General features: G+C 39.4%; 5 protein-coding genes across 6 annotated transcripts; 3 read left to right on the forward strand and 2 right to left on the reverse strand.

Moving 5' to 3' along the window:
• The first annotated feature begins 134 nt into the window (after positions 1–134).
• On the forward strand, positions 135–2,608 carry LOC133714915 (uncharacterized). Of its 2 annotated transcripts, none has more exons than XM_062141198.1 (2): positions 135–1,408; positions 1,960–2,081. In XM_062141198.1, exons 1-2 carry the CDS (start codon positions 158–160, stop codon positions 1,963–1,965), a joined length of 1,257 nt encoding a protein of 418 aa, XP_061997182.1. In that variant the 5' UTR covers positions 135–157; the 3' UTR covers positions 1,966–2,081. The 2 variants fall into 2 exon arrangements, with proteins under 2 accessions (XP_061997182.1, XP_061997181.1); XM_062141197.1 differs by lacking the exon at positions 1,960–2,081 and adding an exon at positions 2,111–2,608 and having other exon boundaries at positions 136–1,408.
• A 2,298-nt stretch (positions 2,609–4,906) lies between these two features.
• LOC133718336 (protein HOTHEAD-like) lies at positions 4,907–7,496 on the reverse strand. The gene is made up of 5 exons (XM_062145159.1): positions 7,383–7,496; positions 6,636–7,283; positions 6,144–6,541; positions 5,219–5,772; positions 4,907–5,131 (listed from the first exon to the last, which is right to left on the reverse strand). Exons 1-5 carry the CDS (start codon positions 7,468–7,470, stop codon positions 5,068–5,070), a joined length of 1,752 nt encoding a protein of 583 aa, XP_062001143.1. The 5' UTR covers positions 7,471–7,496; the 3' UTR covers positions 4,907–5,067.
• Positions 7,497–13,510: 6,014 nt separating this feature from the next.
• On the forward strand, positions 13,511–16,370 carry LOC133718006 (pentatricopeptide repeat-containing protein At2g22410, mitochondrial-like). The gene has a single exon (XM_062144791.1). It carries the CDS (start codon positions 13,739–13,741, stop codon positions 15,542–15,544), a length of 1,806 nt encoding a protein of 601 aa, XP_062000775.1. The 5' UTR covers positions 13,511–13,738; the 3' UTR covers positions 15,545–16,370.
• A 152-nt stretch (positions 16,371–16,522) lies between these two features.
• Positions 16,523–18,973, forward strand: LOC133718008 (sorbitol dehydrogenase). Its single transcript, XM_062144793.1, has 6 exons — positions 16,523–16,743; positions 16,848–16,915; positions 17,092–17,328; positions 17,490–17,780; positions 18,209–18,396; positions 18,571–18,973. Exons 1-6 carry the CDS (start codon positions 16,650–16,652, stop codon positions 18,761–18,763), a joined length of 1,071 nt encoding a protein of 356 aa, XP_062000777.1. The 5' UTR covers positions 16,523–16,649; the 3' UTR covers positions 18,764–18,973.
• A 148-nt stretch (positions 18,974–19,121) lies between these two features.
• Positions 19,122–22,941, reverse strand: LOC133718007 (zinc finger CCCH domain-containing protein 48). The gene is made up of 9 exons (XM_062144792.1): positions 22,283–22,941; positions 22,100–22,195; positions 21,391–21,480; positions 21,201–21,302; positions 20,781–20,927; positions 20,522–20,641; positions 20,336–20,395; positions 19,875–19,972; positions 19,122–19,785 (listed from the first exon to the last, which is right to left on the reverse strand). Exons 1-9 carry the CDS (start codon positions 22,730–22,732, stop codon positions 19,644–19,646), a joined length of 1,305 nt encoding a protein of 434 aa, XP_062000776.1. The 5' UTR covers positions 22,733–22,941; the 3' UTR covers positions 19,122–19,643.
• Between the last annotated feature and the right edge of the window lie 1,658 nt (positions 22,942–24,599).

Below are 24,599 nucleotides of genomic sequence, written 5' to 3' on the forward strand. Positions count from 1 at the left end.
AGTAGCTTGTTGTCCTCTTTTGCCTGTTTTAGGCTTCTATTAGAATGCCTTTTTTAATAAGGATATTGTGAAGTTTGGGCCACACCTGGTGGCCCAATGCAAGACGTTTGCATGGTTATAAATGCAGGGAAAATCCAGATTTAGGGTAAGGAAAGCCATGGAGGCTGAGGCGGATTGGGTCTCGACCAAGTCGCTGTATATATGTAGCATGGAGAGATATAGGGACGAGAGAGTGTTTACACAGTGTTACAGTATCCAGGCCATCAACTTGACCGACTTGCTCTCCTTTTCCGATACTCCGATTACCATCTCTTTCTCCAGATCTCCACCAACCAAAGCTATGGGATCTCCACCAACCAAAGTCCAAGACCATATCCTGCGAGAAGTTGATTTTCTTCAAGGCAACGACGTTCCCTACGACATGGGTTTCGGTGTGTTTGGATCTCAGATTGTTTTGGCCGGCGGACTTCAACTTCCGCAACGACATCGGACTTCCAAGGTCTACGTGTTGGACACCTTGCGAGATAAGCCCAAGTTCGTCAAACGCAAAGCCAACAAACCCAAAGCTCGTGATCATGGAATTCCGGAATTTCAATCACCAAAACGTCTTCCCCAGCTGATGGAGATCGAGGGTAAACTGTACGCTCTCGACTTACGGCCTCAAGGCTTCCCCAGCTCCTCGTCCTTTGAGGTATTTGACCCCCAAACCGGATCATGGGCCGCTCTTCCGGATCATCCTCCCCCGATTATCCAACGTCGTGGTCCCCTCTCTTGTGCAGTTGTGGGCACCAAATTCTTGATCTCTGACTGCGATACTCCGGTCTACAGCTTTGACGTGGCGGAGCCTACCCGACCATGGAATGAACTCTGGGTTCGTCATGACCGCCATAAACTGTACAATTATATTGACCCCAGAGCCCTTCCCTTTCTGCGGGTTTTGGTTTTGGACTTGGAGGAGGAAAATAATAAGATATTATTTTCCTCCTGTGGGAACGATATACTAGTCTTCCACATGAACCTGTCCAATGATCTCGCTCTCGAGCTTATAGCAACCATAGAGGTGGATATTAAATTTGATGAGCGCTCAGTCAGCTTCATCCATCTTGGAGGTCAAAAAGTATGCTTTGTGTTCTTGGATTGGTGGATTTTTGATAAGATGCGTGGGGTTTTCTTCACATTCGAATATTCCTTTTCGAAATCTGCTGCTAGTCCTGACACTCATACCAGCAGTTGTGGTGATGATCCATATTTCCGTGTGTTTTACCCCTCCAACTCGAATGGTAGATCCTTTTCTGCCAAAACACTGGGTTGGCGCCCCTTTGAATACCACTACTGGTCTGAGGAAGCTTCTCCCATATCTACAGAAGTGTGCGGTTTAGCTGTGCTTCCACTCCATCACCGTCACCGTGTAAGTTCTCTAGTTTACTTGATGATGCGCATTCCATGTGTCATGATCATTTGTATTACGTTTTGTTCAGGTACCTAATGTCTTAATCAAGTGTTACATTAGGTATATATTGTTCTGTCCTTGATGAGTAACTATGTAGAGTGAAACTCTATCAAACCATGCGCATCATTTCATTGCATCTAAATGTTCAATTTTAAGTGGTTTCTCTTCATTATTTCATTTTATGCTTATAGGTTGGGTATGTTGGGTAATCAAGTAAGTTAAGCTTTTTGAACTGCCACTGAATATTGATTGAAGGAAGTCTAGGTATGGGGTCTTTGTTGTTAGATAAATCAGCATAAACTATGTTTGTTGGGGGTTGAGTGTGCTTCACTCTGGGGAGTCAGAGGTTAGGATTGAAGAAATGTCAATTTAAAGTTTCAAACATAGTAATAAATCATCATTTCTTTCTTCTGTTACTGTGAGCTAATCCTTTCTCTTTGAAATTGTCTATAGATTTCAATATGACTCTGTGTTTCTTTCTGTGGTTTGTTCCGCCTCTTCTATCTTAGGAATAAGCAATACGTACCCTTTTGTGGTGGTCAATACAGTTATCAACACTATCAGATGCAGCTTGCATTGCGCCTCTTTGACTAACCTTAGTGCTATTGCCTTTGGTTTTATTCGCCGGTTGCCTGATGAGTATGTATGTTTGTTGAGCAGGAGGAGCAGCAGCAGGAACCCTTCCGCTGCAAAAGTTGCCAGTTCTGCTTTAGCAATAAAAAAAATTTGAATTCTCACTTATCTATCAGTGAGTGTTGCAGATCTGAGCAACGACTCGTCCAGTGCAAATTCTGCGGATGCAACTTTTTCCATCAAGAATTGTATGCTCACTTCAGTAGCAGTGTGAGTTGTAGATCCAATTTTACAGGTGAGATTTGACCGCAGAGACAAGGAATAAAGAAGACGAAGCTAGTTGAGGCTAATCCTACAGCTCATCTTCTCCAGGATGGTTGACACGCTTTCTGTTGCTAACTTGTTATAGGAGTAGTTAGTGAAATCAGTTAGTCTTAGCTTAATAGTGAGTAGTATAAAAGGGGGATTTTCCTCATTTGTGGTAATCAGAAGGCTGTACAATTACCAAACATAACAAACAGAGAAAGTAGATCAGTTTGTTTTGCTTCAGAATTTATTCATAAGCTTGTTTTTCATTTTCCTCAATTTTTCACCATTTCCGAAAAACTAGCATACTCTCGATGCCCTCGGTGTTAGAATTTGGGCTTCTGATATGTATTGGTAACACACCACAATCATAAACACAACTTGATTTGTTTAGATTGAATTGCAGTAGTTGATTTGTTTAGATTGAATTGCATTAGCAATGAAGCTTGAAGAACAGATGAAAAAACGGCTTAGTTTCAGCTTGATATTTTCGTAACTAGTTACTTGATTTTACGTACAACAACAACTTAACCCTATAGGGTACAAGATTAACCTAACTAGCCAAACTTATCAAAGAGATAGTTAACTAGATTATAATGTACTTTTCTTCAGCAGATCAGGAAAGCATTAAGCTCTACACTTAGTTCACTTCTGCAAGTCCTTTGGCTCTCTATTACGTCCGCAATTACATAATCTATTGTCTTATTTTCTTACCTTTGAGAAAAATAAAGAAGATTGATTTTAGGACTGTTATCAACAATTTCAGGAAAAAAAAAAACAAATAGCTTATGAATTTAATCAGTAACTGATAAAGACATAATTTATAGGACCAAACTTACACAAGAAATTTTAATTTTACAGCAAAATCCAAATTGCTGGTTGATTGCTCATCTTCACTAGGGGACGCAAATGTGGTACGTGTTAATAAACCTGATATCAGTCACTAATTATATTTCATTAAGAAATTCTGTAAACAATACAAGGGGTTAGCAACTTAGCATTAGCGAACACATATATGACATGATAACAAGTGCATCCTCTCAAACTCTTAAAAACTAGGAATCTGTTCTTCCTATATATCAGGTCATGACACCATTTCTCTTCATATGTCCTTGTTTGAAACCCCATGGTAAGCTAGTTTGCAAGTTTAGTCATAAAGAAGTGCAATATCAAGTAAATAAGGAAACTTCAGTAGCTAAAGCATTATTGATCTATGCTTATTGGAGTACCAAGATCTCTTTAGTCGATGTGGGAGTCAGGGCTGGACTGAATTGTGGTTGCAAGGTTATTATTAAGCTAAAGCAATCGCAGGGCAACTCTTCCTTGGCAGATTATGAATGAAAGTGATTGTAAACCTCAATATGTTACACCAATCACTAGTGCCTGCCAATAGAGAGGAGGCCTATGACTGGTTTGCTTATTAATTGACAACTTCTCTTCTTCAAGCTAGTTGCTTGTAGACTTGTAGTAGTACTCCTCTGGTTCCAATGGTGGTCTGGCGCAAGCTATATATATAAGCGCTCCATTTGGAGTCGAGGCTCCAAGAGATGGCCGGAGATGGAATAAACCAGGTGACTGCTAGAAAATAGGATATCCGAAGGATTATGCTGTAAACATTCTTCAATGACTGCTTTTCGGGGTTTTATTGGGGCCGGGGACATTCAAATTCTGCCGCTAGTTGTATTTTTCAGTGCCTTGAAAACGCTCTTTCTTCGCATAAGAGATTCTTCCACTCTTATTGTCCATGCATTGAAGTTGAAATTAAGGAGAAAAAAGGCAGAAGAAAGGAGATGCCTCCCCTTATTATAAAGAGTATAAAGAACTTATCGAATAGCCTTATAAACAGCATATCCTCTTCTTAGGATTTCTCTTCTTTTTTTTTCAATGGGGGATTTTTATTTTCTTTGGTAATTAAGAAAAGAAGGCGATATCACTCAATTTCTCTATTATGAAACATCACTATATGACTCTCCAAGTTATATTTTCACTTTAGTTTGCTGGAGTTCGACTGAGTTTTGCTGTCAATATCTTTAACTTTACTCCACTCTATCTAACCATGCTATGATCGATTATGCAATTGCAAGATTTAATTATTTCTCAATCTTTCTTTTACAGATCATGTAAGCAAACTGATCACAACTGAAGAAAATTAAAGCCTAGCTAGCAGAGGAAATTTGTGATGTATTAAAGCTACGCCCATTGATCAATTTTAGAAAAGTCCTTCAGGTTGTTCAAGTGGCAACGGAGAGTGGAAGTATGAATTAGTGTTGGGAAACATTAGAGATTCAATTCAGTTGTACGTTCATCGTCGCATCCCGACTACATTATTTGATGTAATTAATCAGGCTTTTAACTGATAAAGTAAAAAAAAAAATTATAAAATAAAATAAGAAAGGTAGACACGTCTTAGTTTTAGTGTCTTACCTTACTTATGAACACGACAGGAGCAAACTGGCAATTAAATATCAATAGAGATGGCTTACAACGTAATAAGGGAACCTTTTTTTTTTTTTTTAGCTGAAGCAAATAAGAGGCATGCCCCTTACTTGAATTTAATAAAAGAGGTCTATCTAGCATTGCTCATATTTCTACACCATCAGCTTTATTCACTAGGATGATCCACCCACAGTCGTAGAACACTCAAATAAGATCTAACTCGATCTATAAATTCAAATCTACAGAATATTCAAATGTCTTGGAGATATGCACTTGATCAATAGCCATTGACATTATTACTCTCAATTCTTCTGTTCTGATCTTCGGGATAGGTATCTCTCATGAACAATCCTTTCTCCCACATACCTACACCACAGGAAAGAAACTGATCAATTAATTAGCAACTAATTAGTATACAGTTACATGGATAGATGCTTGATCGTATATACTTGCCTGCCAAGCATCATGACAGTAGCTTGGGGATTAGTTCCTGGAGTCGAATGAAATGTCGATCCATCAACAACCCTAAGTGAATCAACACCAAGCACCCTGTATTCTTTGTCCACAACCCTACCAACTTGACAACCTCCATGATAATGCCATATGGTCATCACTGTGTCTATGCAAAATTGTTCCAAGGAAAATGCAGCATTTGCATGTCTTCGCCTATTGTTTATCGGCAAAGTCAGCATTAGGTTAATGAGAGCTTCGATTGGCATGCTTTTATAACGGAATTTCGAAAAGGATTTGGAATTGACCACACTGATAATGGTCATCATACCCTCAATGCACCTCCTCAAGTCCTCTGGCTCTTTGAAGTAGTTAAATGTGACAGACGGAGTGTCATCAGGGTCTAGGTTCCTGAGCTCTAGATGACCTGTGGAGAGTGGACCTGTGATTTTTTCGAGTATGACTCCAGCTCTGAGGGTCCGATTCACAACTGCGTTTACAGTGTCTACAGCTATCGCCATGGCTTCTGGTGGAACTTTGAAAGGCTCATAATCACCCTACAAATCCCAATCAAGCAAATGCTCGGTCAGGTTTCTATTTATAGAAATGGGCTCTGCTTCACTTATTTTTTGCTTACTTCAATCATAATCAGGGTTTATAAATCCAAAGACCACGATGTTATAGTACAAAACAATCATTCAAACCAGTCAACCAGACTTTTAGGCACTAGATGCTAAAAGTTGCACTTCAAAATAATTGGGGTGGAAAACGGTATTATGGGACTAGCCCATTTGAATCATATTTTCCTAGAGTATTTCTATAGACACCCTTAAATTATCTTTTCACCCCCAATTTCAATGTCACCCAATAACTTTTAGTAATTTTTAGGCACCAATTTCTAAAGAACGAGAAAAGTTTATGAACTAACCTGATTCAAGATGAGCCTAAAGCTTTTAGCAAGCCTTCGAGCCAAAGGATAAGCCAAGCTGAGTCCGCTAGCTCCTTCAATGTAGGTATCAAACTTGGTTATGCCCACAACTTGAACCAGAGACACCTCAACCGGCAGAGGTGACGGAATGAGGAGGACGTTCATTGGGTTATCAGCCATTCCCTGCCCCACCAAGGGCTGATCCACCACCACCTGAATACCGTGGGTCCGAAGATGGTAACCCGGCCCAATGCCACTCAGCATCAGAAGCTGAGGGCTCCCAATAGCTCCAGCTGTTAATATAATCTCGTTCTTGGAGTTATTCTTTAGGTAAGCTTGGTGCCTCACTCCATTTGCATCTTTATAAATCACACCATAAGCTTGCGGCCTTGCCCTTCCTGCATTAAACAAATCAAACCCACGTCAATATAAAGATCGTAACCGACATGTTTACTGTCACATCATTTGGTGAAAGCGGTACTAAACCCTTACCGGGAATGTGTCTAAACAAGATCTTGTGCACAATGGCATGCAAATAGACAGTGATACTGCTGGGGTTTGCATACTCAAGCAAATCCGCGGCGGTGTGTCTATGACCTTCTTTGTCGAAAATGGTACCTCCGACTTTAGTACCGTACAAATGGTTGTAGGTAAAGCCGTTATTCGGCAACACTCCGACTTCAAGCAAACCATCTCTGAGAGCAGTCTGCCACTCCATCAAGGGAGGTTGAAATGCCACAACTTTCTCAACCCATTCATAAGCCTGTTCGACAATTTTTTGGTTCCAGCCCATTTCCTTGATGTAGTGCGTGCTGGCACGCGAGTAAAACCCGGCGTTGATGGCCGAGCCGCCCCCGAGGATGCGTGCCCTTGCATTGTAGACACCATCCTCGGAGGTGAAGGGCTGTGCCGGAGAAGTGGGAGACCTGTCCAGAAGAACAGAAGCGAAGTTGTCAATGTTGGTGATGTTAGGATTGGTGTAGGGTGAGCCACCACGTTCCAGGACTAAGACGGTTGCGCCGCCGTGAGAGAGAGTAGCAGCTAAAGGACACCCAGCAGTACCGCCGCCGATAATTATGTAGTCGTAGGAAATCACTGGCGGAGCCGACGTTGCTTCTTTCACAAATGTGAAGTCTGGAGCTGCACACACAAATAAAGTAAAGAAAAAGCATTTTGTTTTCTTTGATCTTGGGTCAGGTTAACATTATAGTATTATACAATATACATACAAATCCATACCTTTGTCTGAGCAAGAAAAACGAAGAAAGAAGAAAACCCAAGAAACAAAAGCTCCAGCGAATGATCTTCTCCACCATCTGAAATCCATTCTTCTCAATATGGATCTCTGCAGAGCTAGCTAGCTAGTACGTACAATGCAATCTCTTCAAAACTAGACTGGTCTCTTCTTTAAATAACCTAAACCCTAAAGCATAGGGACCGAACGTTCTTTGTGCACAAAGCAAAGCCGACGTTTTTGCCTTTTTCCCACACTTTTCTAGTTGAACAACATTAATTTTTACCTGCTCATGTAAAGATACAATGTCTTTGATTAATATAATTAATAATACTGGCACCATCTGTAACACCAATCATGTAGACCTTAATTAATTAGTTCATTCCCACGATGAACAAAATCATTAAATATTGTTTTTTTTTCAGGATTATTAAGCAAAATAATATATGGTAATAGAGAGGTTCTTGCGTGGGACAGCCGCACCGCCACGTGGTGCGACTGATGCGGCTGTCCAATCAGTGCCTAAGCAGGGAGATATTTTGGATATTTCACATTAAAAATCAGGGATAATTCCGAAACAAAGACAAAAAATTCTGAGACTTGATTGGGCAGCCGCACCGTACACGTGGTGCGGGTAGCCGCACCTAAGAATTAGTCATGATGATGATAATGGTATGGTTTAGGCTGACCTAGGGAATCCAATCAATCCATGCCATCTCTTATTAATTAATAGCTTCATTCTTGTCGATCAGGAAAACTGGAGAAGAACGTAATTACAAGTGCACCGACCACTTGTTTTGCTGATACATGTATTAACTTTTGCCTTAATTCCTAGGAAGCTCTCTCTCTGAGGGATAAGAAAGAAATGGATAAATATTGATAGAAGGTTAATTGGATAATTGAGTCATAAACGTCCCCACTATATGGTCTTAATCAAGTTTTTATGATTCAAATTAAACTCATTGACTGCAGTCTACAGAATTTTAGATGCGGAGTAATTTGATATTATGATCACAAGTACACAATCTTTGACACAACCCGTAACGATTTTATGTTCTCAAACAAATATTCATACCAAACGATTACGAGTACATTAGAACATTAAAATGGGTTGCGATTGAAGTATGTTGTAAATGTCTTTCTAATTATTGAACAGAATTGAATGAAAGTAAATTTTAACATTTCCTTCAATACGACCGGCTTTGTGTTAAAAGCTCTTGCTAGTCCTACAAAAACACAATATCTCTGTATCCATCATACTAGCGCTTAAGTACTCTAGGGTTTTTTCAATTTCGGTTTATTCACCCAAAAAAAAAAAAAAATTCGGCTTTCTCAATTTATTAATTAGGCTAGAAAGGAAGAAATTTTATATATTGGGCTCCAATATTAGTCTTTTGTAGGGGCCCAATACCCAAAGCTCAACGCTTTCCATTTTTCTGATACGGCTCAACTTTGTCCTTTCGGGCGAGAGAGTCGGCTTTATCCATGCATAGTGGTGTAGGTAGAAGCTTGAAGCAACATATAACACGTCTCTGGTTGTTTTCTGAAGGAAGGCATCAACATGAAACATGTAACATGTAACATGTTCACCAACCTAAAGTGGATAACGGATTACAGTCCACGCAAATAACAACGAAATATTCGACGTATCGTCCATAATCCTTCCACGTTTATCACATCGTGATACCTATATGCTAGCCCTCCGGCCATTTCTCGATGATCCATCAAGGTCTTGGTGTCAAAATGTTAGCAGTTTTGCAATAACTTCAGGGTGAGGCTAATTATACTAGAGATCGTCAATAATGTTCAAGTCGAGCTTCATTCAAATACATGAGAATTGAATTAGAATTAGATTTTAATATATGAATTAAAAAAATCAAATTTTGATGTAAGAAAATAAAATCAAACCCTATCTGAATAGAGAAACAAAATGGTCCAATCAAGTTTAACGGACATGTCAAGTACCATAAGTTATCATGCGGTCGGTCTCTTCTTTCATGCACATAGAACTTACCAAAATAGATTTCTGCGTAAAATTTTAAGCCTGCTTATGAAATACCCAGTACGACAAACATGTATGATGTAACTGCAAACACGTAAAAATGTTGAACTTGGTAAAACGTCAAACGGTCAAAACTGTTGAATTCTTTAATTAGTTGTTGGCTGCTGATCGATGAGGCTGCTTTCTCTAATTTCCAAGTTCCAGCCGCATGCCCATACCTTTTGGCTACCTAATTCTTAATTTAACTGTTTGAACGAGGAATTAATATATATATATATATATATATATATATTTTTTTTTTTTTTTTTTACTTCAAAAATTATTGATAAATTTGGTGTGTACGTTCTTCTCCAGAAAAGAAAACTCACAGTCAACATAACTCCTCCCAAGAACAAATAGCCAAAGAGAAAGAGAAACCGAAAAGGAGAACAAGATGGAAACAAATTAAAAGTCATTAATAATTATCCTTTACCTAATAAATTAAATTCACTATTTTTGTTTTGCAATAAGATCCTATTTCGAATTGAATGAGTCAAAAGTATTGGTAGAGGACTAAAAGTAAAACCGAAAAAGGCCATGGAAAAGTCACAGTCTGCATTTAACAGTAGCCATATATAGTATGCATGAGTGCATGACTCATCATATATTTGAACGATATAATCAAAGCTTATAGAAATATTGAAATAAGGAGGAAAAAAAAAAAAAGTAGTGCAAGGTAAAATTGGATTTCTAGCTGCAGGAAAAGAAGTTCATGATTCAGTTCTGTGTATATTTTACAACTTAAAAAGCTTGCTATGGCTATGGAGAAGATGACCAGCTAGACTAGTCTCTCAAAACTACGATTATACCACTAATTCAAATTTACAAAAGCTTGAAACTAATTGGAGTGTTTGGAACTAGGAGTGATCTTGATGACGAGTCCGGGGAAAACATCATCCGGGTCATGGATATGCGGGTTGCGCTCCACGATGAACGGGTCACCGCACTTGTCACTGATGGTGTGGAGGGTCTCACCTTCTCCGACGACATAGATTTCGTCGCAGGGACGGTTCGTCCGCAAGAACTGTTTCCCTCGGACGGAATCATCGTCTGTCGTGGAATTCGAGCTCTCTCTTATAGAAGCCAGAAGGATTAGGGCTAGTAGAATTGTAGCGCAGTACCATGAAGCTGCGTCCGCCATGGATGAAGCTTTTATGGTTTTCAGAGCCATATAAGTGTTGGTTTTAATGAATGAACAGAAGAAGTCTGAGTTTATGTGTATGCGTGAAGAGGTATATATAGAGATATGGAGGGAAAGGGGAATTTATGTGAGGGAGGGAGAAAGGCTTTTTGGTCGTTTGCGTAGAGAGAAGGTTGGGTTCAACGTGGACATTGGGGGTCTCGAATTTGAAAGTGAATCGTTTAATGGCCTTCCTATTGGATGCTTTGCCGATTGAATTACTGAAAAGGACAATACTATTATCAAAGGGTTTTTGGTTTTAGGATTAAAGGCGATTCGGAATGGATTTTGTTTTTCCCTTATCATTTATGTTCGATAAATACATCTATGAAAAAAAATAACTATATCATTTCATTTATATGAAGGTACGATTCAGTCATTTTAATTTTATTTTTTATCCGACCCTTCCTTCATTTTAGTATTTTGCTTCCGTTCTTATCCAAAAACCCTCAGTTTGCTAATAAAATGATCACGCCATCCTCTCTTTTCCATTCAGTAATAGCATGTTGATTTGTCTAATAGACAAGAGATGCCTGCACTAAATAAGTTTGTCTAACATATATAGATAGATAACCCTTCTTCGACTTCTTCTAGTAGAAGTAGAACGGTTACAGCTTACGACACTATAAAAGTCCAAAACTAATCCATTTTTTAAGGCAATGGAACTAAGAAATAATTTATAAAATTATATAGCAGTTGGAGAGGATAGAAAAGATTGAAGATAGGTACGTAGTGGGGAGAAGAAAATGTGGGGGTGGCAATTTGAGCGTGGAGAAAGTGGCGAATTGCGTGAGGAGATTGTGGACTTTCCCCACTCACTCACCACCTATAAGAAACCTGTAACTATCAGATATTATGCGTCATCATCGGTCTGCATAAAGAACCCTAAGGCAACAACTAACCAAACCCTACCGGCCAGCAGAGATCAAAATCTTCGATCATAAATTAACTAGTAGAAAGCACGTACAGTATGTAATAGCCTTTGACATTCTTGTTTACCAAATGGGGTTTTGGGACGTTTTGGATTTTTGCTTCCTGGCGTGCACAAGATGCAATAGCTTTATTACCTGCGTATTGGACTATAGATGACCAAGTCATACATATTGGCAACTGCAGGGACCGAAAGCTAGATCATCATCCTAACTCCTAAGAGTGAGGCTTTCAATTTTTTCTCATTGTCCTCTAATTAGTTCCTTTCTTTATGGGTTGGACCAAAGCTATGTACGTATCATTCATTCCCATATCCCCATCTGCAACCAATGTGCGTAGCAATTAAGTTAGATGACAGGTTTGACATTTTTGATGGGTTCTGTCGATCATCAATGTTAGAAAAAGTCCATTTTAGGGTTTTGTTGATCATAAATGTAGGAAATAGTCTACTGGGGTTTTTGTCGATCGATAGAATACAATACTTTGCATTAGGGTTTTTGTCAATCATACGTTGATGATCATGTTAGATAAAAATAAAAATAAAAAGGTTGGGATAAGATTTTTCCGACGATCACTGTGATGTTACAAATAAAGATGGTTATCTTGTATCCATGTGTATGAAATTAGACACAAAATCTTTATCTATAGATAAAATTAATGTCGTAAAAATCATCATATTATCCATGCAAAATTTGAATATAATTCCCGAACCAAAATTTATAAACCCTAGCAAATTAACTAGTTAGGAAAGCCAGGCGTCTGGTAATGAGATGCTTAAACAATAGTTAGTTTGGCAAATTAAAAGTGGTATTGCCCCATTACCTCCTAGTTAATCAAATTCGATGACCAATCAGCATCGTTCAATTAATATCGATAAACCTCTTTCATAAGCTTAATTTTTCCAGCTAATAGATGCGCAATCTAGGAGTCGAGCAGTACCATTCCAAGGGTTTGGTATGCATAATTATGAATTCCTCTTAACATAAAAGTATAGTACTACACACACACTCGATTTCCTCCCTCACCAACCTTCTACTTATATCATATTTATGAGTTTAGCTAGCCATCCAAATCTATCACCCACCAAACCTTTAGACCAAGTCCCTCTGAACTTAGCAAGTACAACAAACCTAATTCCATGGCGATTTGAGCTAAAGTCAGAGCTATATATAAAGGGCAAGTCGGAATTAGTTTTATCAAGAACGTACAGATTTTAATTAGGGCAACATGTGGATTGTTGGAGTACTAGTGGTGCAGATAAGGTTATGTTTAGTGCTGACCAAGTATACTAGATGCTAGCCACAAAAGGATTAGCACATTTCTGATACAAAGAATGGTTATGGATTGGTGTCACAATATTCCCCATAATTGGCATCACCATCCACCATTAACCAATAATAATATCTTAATTATGTATGAAAACATAGTATGGCAACGGAGTGATGGGTATATTATATAGTATTGCAATGAAATGATGGGAGGCAAATATAACACATTTAAGGTGTATTCATATTCACTTTATCACTTATCTTCATTTGGCGGCCAGTGGCCACAGTCGCAATATCAATTATGTTGAAAGTTTGAAACATATTTCCACCACATTTTAGCACTTTAGACTTTTTGAAGTGACATGCATTTTGATAATGGCCGGTTAATTACAAGATTCTAACCGACAATATAATACAAATTTCCAATCAGGGAATAATTACTATCTCTATGGATGACGAAATTAAAGAGTGACTCGATAATTGATTAAAATTACACCCTTGAAAAGTTTTTCCCCATTTTGAATGGTGGGTTTACCAAATGAAGTTCTTGGAAGATAGTAATAGATGGAAACGTAGTTCAGAATCTCAAGTTGATAGCAACGTACATGTGAATAGCAAAGAGATTAATGTGACAAGTAACGAAGTAGCTATTACTCTACCGCACATTCATTTTTCTTTTTTTGATTAACTGGAGAGGCCGGGAGAATTCAAGTTTATGGCATAAACAAATAGTTAGTTTTTCTCGATAAAATTTATAATCATTCTCTTAATTGTTAAATTAAAAAATAAGGAAATGTCATCCAGCGAATGTTCCATACTTGTTAAAAGAAAAGAAAAAAAATTGAAAAGTTCATGTACAAATGAACCATTCATAAACTAAACCCAACCCATAATCACCAGGGCAAGTTCAAATTTTTTGCCTCCACAATTTTTCTGTTACTCATGAACCGCGCAAAACCCATTTCGCGCCACCTGAGCACCACCGCGGCGCCGCCAAAACCACCGATCTCCACCTTGGCCTCAGCCAAAGAGCTTCACGCACACCTCATCAGAACCCACCTCCACAAAGACCCATCTTCAATCTCCGACGTTCTCAGATACTACGCACTATCTCCACCATACTTGAACAAAGCCCGTTTCGTCTTCAATCAAATCGAGAGACCCACATTGATGGTTTGGAACCTCATGATCCGCGGACTTTCACAGAGTGAAAAACCCAGCGAAGCAATTCATATGTATAGCCGAATGAGGCGAGAAGGATTGGTTGGGAATAATTTGAGCTTTATATTCATTTTCAAGGCCTGTGCTCGTGTTTCGGATGTTGTATGTGGCCAAAAGGCTCAAGCTTGTGTAGTGAAACTTGGGTTCGAATCGTATCTTTATGTTTCTAATGCTTTGGTTCATATGTATTCGAGTTGTGGTGATTTGGGTTGCGCCCGGAACGTGTTTGATGAAATGCGTGAGAGAGATTTGGTTTCGTGGAATTCTTTGATATGTGGGTATAGTCAGTGCAATAGGTATGAGGAGGTTTTGGGTCTTTTTGAGGCGATGAAAGTAAAGGAGAATGTGAGGGCTGATGCGGTGACGATGGTGAAGGTTGTTTTGGCATGTATTCAGTTGGGTGAATGGGAAATTGCGGATTGTATGGTGAAGTATGTGGAAGAAAATCGTGTTGGTGTTGATGTTTACTTGGGGAATACGATGATAGATATGTATGGACGGCGTGGTTTGCCGCATTTGGCTCGGGAATTGTTTGATCGGATGCGTGAGAGGAATGTAGTATCATGGAATGCCATGATCAATGGATATGCAAAAGTGGGGAACTTGGTGGATTCAAGAAAGCTTTTTGATAGGATGCCGAATAGGGATGTGATATCTTGGACGTCCATGATCACCGGTTATTCTCAAGCTAACCAACATGCTGAGGCGGTGAGTCTTTTTCGCGAAATGATGGCAGCTAATGTGAGGCCGGATAAAGTGACAGTGGCTAGTGTGCTTTCTGCTTGTGCGCATGTGGGTTCACTTGATGTGGGAGAGGCTGTGCACGAGTACATCAGGAAGCATGGAGTGAAAAAAGATGTTTATGTAGGGAACGCTTTGATAGATATGTATTGCAAATGTGGGGTGGCTGAGAAGGCATTGGCAGTGTTTCAAGGGATGGATAAGAAAGACTCGGTGTCATGGACTTCAATAATTTCAGGCCTTGCGGTAAATGGTTTTGCAGATTCTGCTCGTGGATTCTTCTCACAGATGTTGAGAGAAGGTATTCAACCAACTCATGGAACTTTTGTTGGGATTCTATTAGCTTGCGCTCATGCTGGATTAGTGGATGAGGGATTGGAATATTTCGAAAGCATGGAAAAGGTTCATGGAATAATGCCAGAGATGAAACACTACGGGTGCATTGTGGATCTTTTGAGCCGTTCTGGTAAAGTGGAGGAGGCATATGAGTTCATGAAGAATATGCCTATCGTTCCAGATGTTGTAGTATGGAGAATTTTGCTGGGTGCTTGTCAAGTTCATGGAAATTTGGCCTTGGCTGAGATTGTGTCAAACAAGCTTATTGAATTGGACCCTTCTAACAGTGGGAACTATATTCTCTCATCAAATAACTATGCACTTTCACATAGATGGGATGGCGTTGCAAAAATGAGAGGATTGATGGACGAGAGCAACGTGCAGAAGCCATTTGGTAGTAGCTCCATTGAAATTAATGGTGCATTATCAAATTACTCATCTAATACATAGAGGATCATTAACGATTCATCAACATACATAGATGAATGGTTATTTGCAGTTGGATTTCTTATCTTAACCTGATCACATCACAATGACTGCGAGCTGGTCTTGAAACAGAGACCAAATACAATCTTACCCCTGACGTTTGTAACAAGAGGAACTGCCGGCAAAGTTTTCGAGCCTTTGACCGCACAAGTTGTGATGGATTGAAGTTCTTATCAGTTATGAAAAATGGGCTGGTTTTAGAATTGGTGAAGGAAGCTTTTATGATGTCGGGTAGCTTAGCTGCGATGTCGAAGAAACCTTGGTGACATACAGAGATAGATGTATACATGAAAGAATACCAAAAATTGAACATAGAAAAAAATTTCAGAAGCTGTGGCATCATTTGGAGGGAGACTAATAGTTTGTTTAGGTTTTAAATTTCGAATTGATTATGCTCATACAAAATAGAGAATGGCTTCCATTTCCTCCAATTTCAACTTAGATCGTAAGAGTCGCTCACAGATTAGAAAATTTTCGATCAAGTTAGTAATCAATTTTCACGTCACAAAAATTGGACAAATAGGTTAGTGGACCAATTTCACATCAGTTATTTTTCATGAGAATAACGAATCCCTATTAAAAAAAAAATCTAATCGGTCCAATAACCTTTTTTTATCATTTTATGATCCAATTTTTGTGACATAGAAGTATAGAACTCGCTTTTGTTGAGGCGTGGCAGAAAACAAAGGCGGGTAACAGCGAGCGGCCATGTAACCATGGGTGAGGGATCTAAAGCTGATGTGTAGCCAACTCTGGATAGAGATTGAATTTTTTAGCTTAGAACTTTGTGACTCATGAGATGAGAACAAATCACCAGCAGACACTGAACTACACTATTGTTGGATTTATCTGAATGTTGGGTGTTGAGAATATATACATCCATAGTCAAGGTCCTATTTTGAGAATATATACATCTCACATTGGAAAAATGGGCCCTTCCTATGGATTTATATATTCTCAACATTGGGTTCTCATTTTGCTGTGACCACCACACCAGAGCTTGACCAGATTATAAACACACTCTGTTCACTCAAGAGTATCCAGTGTCTGATAAACACTGATAGCAAAAATGGGTAAGGGAGGGAACATGGAGGAGAACATGGCTGCTTGGCTTGTTGGTATCAACACCCTCAAGATTCAACCTTTCAAGCTCCCTGATCTTGGTATCAGTTTCTTTCTTTCACTTGAAGCTTTTGATCACTGTTTTTGAGATGAAACCTTTGATTGTTTTCCTTGACTGAATCATTTGGGACCCTTTAAACTGTAGGACCTCATGATGTTAGGATTCGGATGAAGGCTGTTGGGATATGTGGGAGTGATGTTCACTACCTCAAGGTTCTAGTTTGTTTGATGTGTTTTGGTTTATGAATTTAATTCCTTTAGTTTATGATGATTTAAGGTGCAAGTGTTTGATTGCTGAAAGAGTATATAATCAGATAGAAATAGTTGAATCTCCAAATTATGTTTTATGTTCTTTACTCGCTGTTTTGATTGTTGTTTGTCACTTCTAGGCCATGAGGTGTGCAGATTTTATAGTTAAAGAGCCAATGGTAATTGGGCATGAGTGTGCTGGGATCATAGAGGAAGTTGGGGCTGAAGTCAAGCATCTGGCACCTGGTGACCGCGTGGCACTAGAGCCCGGTATCAGTTGCTGGCGATGTGAGTCCTGCAAAGGAGGTCGCTACAATCTATGCCCGGATATGAAGTTTTTCGCCACTCCACCAGTTCATGGTTCACTGGCAAACCAGGTAGCTAAACATACTTGCAGCATTTCAGATTCTATATGGCAATTGTTAACTTATCAAAGTTGTCATGCCGACTTTATGTCAGACTTGATTTGTGCATACTATAGTTCAAGGGGTTTTTGGATGGGGCAATTTGAATTCAAGGTAATTTTTTGTTTTGACAGGTTGTCCATCCTGCAGACCTGTGTTTTAAACTGCCAGAGAATGTGAGTTTGGAGGAAGGGGCAATGTGTGAGCCCTTGAGTGTTGGTGTTCATGCTTGTCGACGAGCTAATGTTGGCCCAGAAACAAATGTTTTGGTCATGGGAGCAGGACCTATAGGGCTTGTTACACTGCTAGCTGCTCGCGCTTTTGGGGCACCCAGAATTGTCATTGTGGACGTGGATGACCACCGTTTATCAGTTGCAAAGACTCTTGGTGCAGATGAGATCGTAAAAGTTTCAACAAACATCCAGGTTGCTATCTAATATGTGCTAAATTCACTACCATCATCCTGACTGGTTTGCAATCTTGATTGTCACTTTGTTATATTGATTTCACCGTGCCTAAGAATTCCTATATATTTCTGATTCCTATTGTCTCACTCATCTTAAAATGTAATTGTTCACTGGTATCCTGAAAGTTCTCTAATTGGCTTCGAAAAGTGTACTTTTTAACGAGTGGGTGTGCTTCTTCCTTCTTGTCTTTTCATTCTTTTGTAATAAGCCATTTCCAAGGATCTGTCAACCTCCATTATATGGCCTTCAAGTTAAGCTCGTTGCTTTCAAAAGAGAAAAGAAATTTGGAGGACAACAGATGTCAAGCCCTTCTTTTTCAGTCCATATCTTATGCTCCCCTTATTAGACCTTGGTTTCTTTGAATTGATTATGGAACTGTTTTACAGGATGTAGCTGAAGAAGTGGTTCAGATAGGTAAAGCTATGGGAGCTGGAGTGGACGTGACCTTTGATTGTGTAGGCTTTGATAAAACCATGTCAACAGGTCTGCGTGCTACTCGTCCTGGTGGCAGAGTTTGCCTTGTGGGAATGGGTCACGATGCGATGACTCTCCCACTTACTTCAGCTTCTGCCAGGTATACACTGATTCCAGTTATTCAGCTAGCTACACACACTAATAATGAACAAATCACGTGAAGCAAAATGAACAATAGCTACGTGAGGATTACAACTTTGTTAAGTATTGTGGATCAGGTGTGAATTTGCAAACATGGGTTTACTTGACAATTGTTGTTTCCTCTTTGACTTAGGGAGGTAGATGTGATTGGAATTTTCCGATACAAGAACACATGGCCTCTATGCCTTGAGTTTTTGAGAAGTGGTAAGATCGATGTGAAGCCCCTCATAACTCATCGGTTTGGGTTTTCTCAAAAGGAGGTGGAAGACGCCTTCGCAACCAGTGCTCGTGGAGGCAATGCCATTAAGGTCATGTTTAATCTGTAAAAGCAGCTGCGGCTTTATGTATCAGATCTAACGCTGTAAAGAATAGAGAAGATTACCAACAGTATGAGTGAATAAATATCTTCTCGTTCAAGTTGTATCTGTAAGGTCAGCTACAAAATGACCTCTCTACTTCAAGCTAATATGAGTACAGACTTGCTATGTTACTAAAGTTTGGAGAATTTGTAGTATATTTTCTTGGTTTAGATTTTATATTGATTGTTCTTTGGTTCAAGAAAGGATGATGAACTTCAAAAAAATGAGAAAGAATACAAACTCAGGATTATGGCAAAGCTACCAAGAAACATAGCACCAAGCCACAAAATTCTTTCTACTCCAACGGGAAGAGGAAAGAAAAACATGACATTAACTTCAGAGCTGCATTGAAATGGTATATTGTCCAGAGTGATAATATACAAAATATAGTACATGGGATATTTCTCAATCAAAAATTATTAAGAACCTGAAACCCAGAATGGAATAAATTTCTCAATCAGTTACCCTTTATTGTTTTCTAAAAACAGACAAGTGATCGACTCTAATGCGCTTGCCCAGGTCTGCTGCCAATGATCACTCATAAAGAGCAATATGATCCAACAACAATCACAACTCTGTTGCAAACAGCATGTACGTAAACGCTCACTCTTTACGGAGATCTGTTCTGCAGTTACAACTTTGCATGGGCCACGAAGCTTCTTTATGTCCATGGCACACAGTACGAAGGAGCGGACGAAGATGATGCTCCCGGATCCTACCTCTATATCTCATAATTCCACTCGGACTGGACACAAAAACTAGGTGTCTCTCCCTCAGACTACGCTTACTGAAGAACCCAGAATAAAATGTTAAAATACAATACGGCCCAAATAAATAATATCCTCTCTCAGGCAGTTGCAACTGGTTCGGCCAACCACTTCCATACTCTCACTTGTCCAGTTCCATCGCCAGTGAAAAACAGGCCACCAGGGCCAACCTGGATTGCTCGTATCTCCTGTTTTGAGAAAATTTTGCCCCTCTCGGAAAACCTGTTATAATAGAATGAAATGAGCAATTACAGCAGAGTGATCAGGAAACAATGAGAGTAAAGACTAGTGTTTATTGTTTAAAGGCTCACGATGGCAAATCATAGAGGCGGACAGTGTTGTCATTGCATGCACAGAGTAAGACTGGCTTGGCTTCTGAATCATGCATCCCGCAAAGCGTAAGCAAAGGCTGCAGCAAGGTCATAACATAATCAGACTTGACATCACATCTTAACTAGTAATTTAATGATGATACATGACAGTAGCAGGTCACGGAAATTAAAACAAGCCATATCAGTAGGTACCATTCAGTCATTATGGGAATCAAAATTTATGGTTACATTATGATGTTGCAATTATACTTGCTTAACAAGCTAAGTAAACCTAGAATGCTGACAGATATTACTTGCATTAGAGTTTCTAAATTATTAGGCTATGGAGTTTCAGCCTCAAGCATTTTCTGGTGAAATCCTAAAAATAACCCAGCTTGTTCTTAGTCCATGCAGGAACAGAGATATAACTTTAGAATCAAGACATTCAAAAATGAACATACATGGTCTTCTTCGTGAGTATATGTTACTTCCAAGTTTCCACTTTGAGTAGCAGCCCAGATCTGCACAAACAAAGAATTGTAACGAGATATGCTTACAGTCCTAATGCAAAAAAGTGAATCAGTTACCATAAACACATACACCCACAAACAGCCTTATAATTTATAATTAAGGAAAGTGAGACGAACCTTTAATTTTTGATCCAAAGAAGATGATAAGAGAAACTGATCCCAGCAAAGAACGGACATCACAACTGACGTATGCTCTGTTAGTGTTTGTATACATTGCAAGTTCTCTAGGCTCCAGACCTGAAAGAATACATAGCAAGAGATGAAGGGAACAAGTCAAATGTCTGAACTACTCTTGAGCAATTAAAGACCTCAAATGACTTCCACAGGAAAGAGTTGGTGCTTATATACGGTTAATATTATACTGAACTGGACTTACCCTTATAGAATGATCCATTGAACCAGAATAAAGCCTGTTTGCTCCAACTACTAATGATACAACTGCAAGGGTGTGACCTTTAAGTGAATAAGCCGGTTCGAAGCACTTAGTGACTGTATTAAACTTCCAAGCCAAGATAGAACCATCCTGCATCAGACGAAACATAACTTTTTCCACAACATTACAAGAATATGCTGATGACACGCATGCACAGAAGAAAATGGAGAGTGAGGGATGGAGGAAGTAGATGCAAGGGTGTCCCGTCAATGAGATGTAAACTGTCCTCCCTCAGAATATAGTTTACAATTGGATGATGCAGCTGTCCATACAACAATATTCACTGCTGAAATCCCCAACAAGAAAGCTTAACAAGAATGGGGACCAGACAAAATTAAACAATAAATGTAGTCCAGGAATTACCTGCGTACCAGCAAAGAGCAAATCATTGCCCACAACCATGGCATAAACTTGTCCAACAGGCCCACTAAGACTCATTTCGGAGTTAGCTTGGGTGTTCCACGCCTAGAAAACCATATCCATGAATGAATGAGGTGGTATAATATAAAATTTTGCAGCAATGAGCTCACGTTAAAAGAGATTCTTGTTCTACCTTTACAGCATTTGGTATACCAACAAAAACCCAAGGACCTTCACTGATCATACAACCCACTTCACCACCAAGATTAATTACTCCCAGGCACTGTAAAATACAGACATATAAGAACATGGATTATTTGTCTCATCCACTGGACTGAAAAGTACAAGTGGAAAATACTATCCAACAATCTTGATTAAGAACATGATCCTGTGAATGGTGAAATGAAAAGACACGAGAATGAAATATATGAGAACATTTCTCTAGAAACTCTCCAGTCTCCCATGGCAACAACTCTGATAAAATCCCTCCTCCAGATCTTTATGCAACCAACATTACAAGCCAATTTTCCTTTCCACGAATTTTGCAACTTATAAGTTCACAGACTCTCTCATTACAACTTCCATCAGTCTAACTATATAATTAAAAGATCATGCAGCTACATTCAGTCAAAATTCAATGGAAACTACATTATACAGACCACATCCACTTAGTATATTAAGCTTACAACAGACTGTGATCATTTAAGTTTCTCGACAGAATTATTTGAGGACATTAAAAAAAAAAAAAACCCTCCTATTAGGCAGTGACCTTATAACTATAATCGATACGAAACCCCTATTCTCGTGCTTCGAATTCAACTTTTTATCCACTAATTAAACACTACACTTTCACCTATCAAATAACAAGGAAAAACTAACCGAAACCAAAAGCGAACCGTTACCTGACCAGACTGGCAATCCCATACTCTCACAGTCTCATCCTTACTTCCAGTATAAAGCTTATCAGACCCAGAAGGCAATGCAATCCCACTAACAACCTGTTCACAAAAAAAAAACAAAAACATCAACCATCAAATTTTCACAAATGCACAGAAACAATGACAATCCAAGGGTCCATAACTCACATTCTGATGCCCCTCAAGCGTCGTCAACAAGCTAACACAGTCCCCCATGCTCCAAGAATGCAAGAACTTACACCTATCGCCATAGCTACAGTTCCCCTGAACCCAATAATTACACACCTTATCCATCTTCCTAACGAAAACCCTATTACCCCCTCCGGTCCGCCCCCACGTGTTCGAAGCTCCGCCGTTGAAGTTATTCGGACCCCGGCCACGTGGCCCCGACGACGGGCCGTCGGTGGCGGCTGCGAAGCCGTGTTGCCGCTTAGACGACGCCGTTCCGTTGAGCCCGCCAGGCGGCGCCGGTAGCTCTCGGTGGAGATAAGGGCAAGGGTGGCGATTGCACTTGCCCGCTCTCCAATGGTAGCATACCTTCTGATTCTTGTTCGGGTCGGATTGCGGCCCGCCCAATCTCGTGAAGATCCGCTTGCTTCCGCCTCCGTCTACATCCATTAGCTTCGGATTTTTTCAATTCCGGGATTTCAATTTGGGTGAAATTGAGTTTTTCGAGGTTGATCGGAGTGGATTTGGTGATCGGAATCGGAGTATGAGGGAATCGGAGACCCTAGATTGGTCGCCGGAGGAGCTTGAATTTCAGAAACCCTAAAAACTGATCTGAGACTAGTCGCTCTCTGATCAGAGTTCTCTCCGGAGGTGGTGATGTACAGACTATAATTTGCGTCATCTCTACGAGGAAATGTGGAATTACTTCTGTGCCCCTGGTGGTTAGAAAGCGCGGCAGAGTGGCTCAGGGATTTATTTGTCTTTTTGTAAGTGCTTTGTGTTTACGTGGAGCTTGAATTTACTTGAAAGCGGTAGTTGTTTGGTGCGGAGCGGTGCCGTTTTGGTTGATTGAAGTTTTTTAGGTTAATTGAGGTAATTGAGTTAGAAGATGGAGTTAATTAGGTTGATTTAGTGAATCATACAATGCTAATGTAAGTTTGGGACATAAACAATTGTAAATTGTTCGGACTCTTTTGAACAATGTTCAAATATTCGGTTATCAATGTTTGAATCATTTTCACTCATGCTAGAGCTCAAGCTTTGGAAGAAACGCCCATCAATCTCGGTTAGAATCTCATGGAGTCAACAAAATGGCTAGGTATAAAGTTTGAAATCATGTTAATTGTTTTTTTTTCACTACTAAGTCTTTATTTACTTTCATCCAAAACAAAAGCTCAAGATTTTCAAACATTGTATATATTGTTCGGACTCTCTTGAATAATGTTCAAATCTTTGGTTACCAATGTTTGAATCATTTTCACTCTTGCTAAAGCTCAAGCTCTGGAAGAAACGTCCATCAATCTTGGTTAGAATCTCATGGAGTCAACAAAATGGCTAGGAATAAAGTTTGAAATCATGTTAATTTTTTTTTTTCACTACTCTAAGTCTTTATTTACTTTCATCCAAAACAAAAGCTCAAGATTTTCAAACATTGTGTGTGTGTGTGTGTGTGTGTGTGTGTGTGTGTATTTGCAGATTTAGCTCATATTACATAATTGATATTACAGTGCACGGACACGCTTACACTTAGATTTTACTATTTAAGCAAAAGAATTTTCAGGATGAATAACACGAAATGAAATGCAAATGAAAACGTAATGACGAGTGTTATGAAATGTATCGAAGTTAAACACTCAAACGATTATGAGACACCAAACATCTCTCACCGTCTCTCTCTCTCTCTCTCTATCTCTCTTTCTCTCTCCTCTCCTCTCCCTCCCTCTCTTTCAAAGTCTTTCTCTCTCCTATCACCCCCTTTTACAGTGAGAGGCTGAGAGCCCTGGTATGTGTGAATATGAAAAAGAAGACTAAAACGACATGCAGTTTCCAACCAAAAGAGCAAAAGGAAAAAACGACAGTCTCCATGCCACGTGGCGTAACAAAATTGAAACTTTACATTCTTCGTTTCCTTGGCGCAGGAATCCGGCATCCACAGTAACACCGCGATCCGACCTTACTATTTAAACGAGAGCCCCTCTCTCACTCTTGATTTCAAAATTTTCAAAATCTAGCTCTCTACCTACTCTCTCTCTCTCTAAGCCTTTTCCAGTCACAGAAAAAGAGCTCTCATCCAAATGGCGAAGAAGAAGAGAAAACCACCGAGCAACACCGACAAGGTGAGAGCACCTCTCTTTGTCTCTCCGAATCAGTTCTTCGGTTCTCTCTCTCTCTGTGCGAATTAGTTATTCGGTTCTTCGAATCACTTCTTCGGTTTTGCGAATCGTTTCTTCATAATTTTATAATTAAGGAATCCGTACGGCTATTTTTTGAATTGAATTTATCTTTGATTCAATGATGTGATCTTCGCCTATTCTAA

Source organism: Rosa rugosa, chromosome 6 (assembly GCF_958449725.1).
Source record: "Rosa rugosa chromosome 6, drRosRugo1.1, whole genome shotgun sequence".
NCBI classification, from domain to species: Eukaryota; Viridiplantae; Streptophyta; class Magnoliopsida; order Rosales; family Rosaceae; genus Rosa; species Rosa rugosa.

Coding starts and splice junctions, on each gene's coding strand:
- LOC133714915 (XM_062141197.1), top strand. CDS start 158: ATGGAGGCTGAGGCGGATTGGGTCTCGACCAAGTCGCTGTATATATGT. Junction 1,409..2,110: donor CACTCCATCACCGTCACCGT/GTAAGTTCTCTA, acceptor TTTGTTGAGCAG/GAGGAGCAGCAGCAGGAACC.
- LOC133718008 (XM_062144793.1), top strand. CDS start 16,650: ATGGGTAAGGGAGGGAACATGGAGGAGAACATGGCTGCTTGGCTTGTT. Junction 17,781..18,208: donor AAGTTTCAACAAACATCCAG/GTTGCTATCTAA, acceptor ACTGTTTTACAG/GATGTAGCTGAAGAAGTGGT. Junction 18,397..18,570: donor CTTACTTCAGCTTCTGCCAG/GTATACACTGAT, acceptor TCTTTGACTTAG/GGAGGTAGATGTGATTGGAA.
- LOC133718007 (XM_062144792.1), bottom strand. CDS start 22,732: ATGGATGTAGACGGAGGCGGAAGCAAGCGGATCTTCACGAGATTGGGC. Junction 19,973..20,335: donor ATACTCACGAAGAAGACCAT/GTATGTTCATTT, acceptor ACCTTGCTGCAG/CCTTTGCTTACGCTTTGCGG. Junction 19,786..19,874: donor CGCCTCTATGATTTGCCATC/GTGAGCCTTTAA, acceptor CTATTATAACAG/GTTTTCCGAGAGGGGCAAAA.
- LOC133718006 (XM_062144791.1), top strand. CDS start 13,739: ATGAACCGCGCAAAACCCATTTCGCGCCACCTGAGCACCACCGCGGCG.
- LOC133718336 (XM_062145159.1), bottom strand. CDS start 7,470: ATGGATTTCAGATGGTGGAGAAGATCATTCGCTGGAGCTTTTGTTTCT. Junction 6,542..6,635: donor CTTGTTTAGACACATTCCCG/GTAAGGGTTTAG, acceptor TGTTTAATGCAG/GAAGGGCAAGGCCGCAAGCT. Junction 5,132..5,218: donor ACTGTCATGATGCTTGGCAG/GCAAGTATATAC, acceptor CCTGTGGTGTAG/GTATGTGGGAGAAAGGATTG.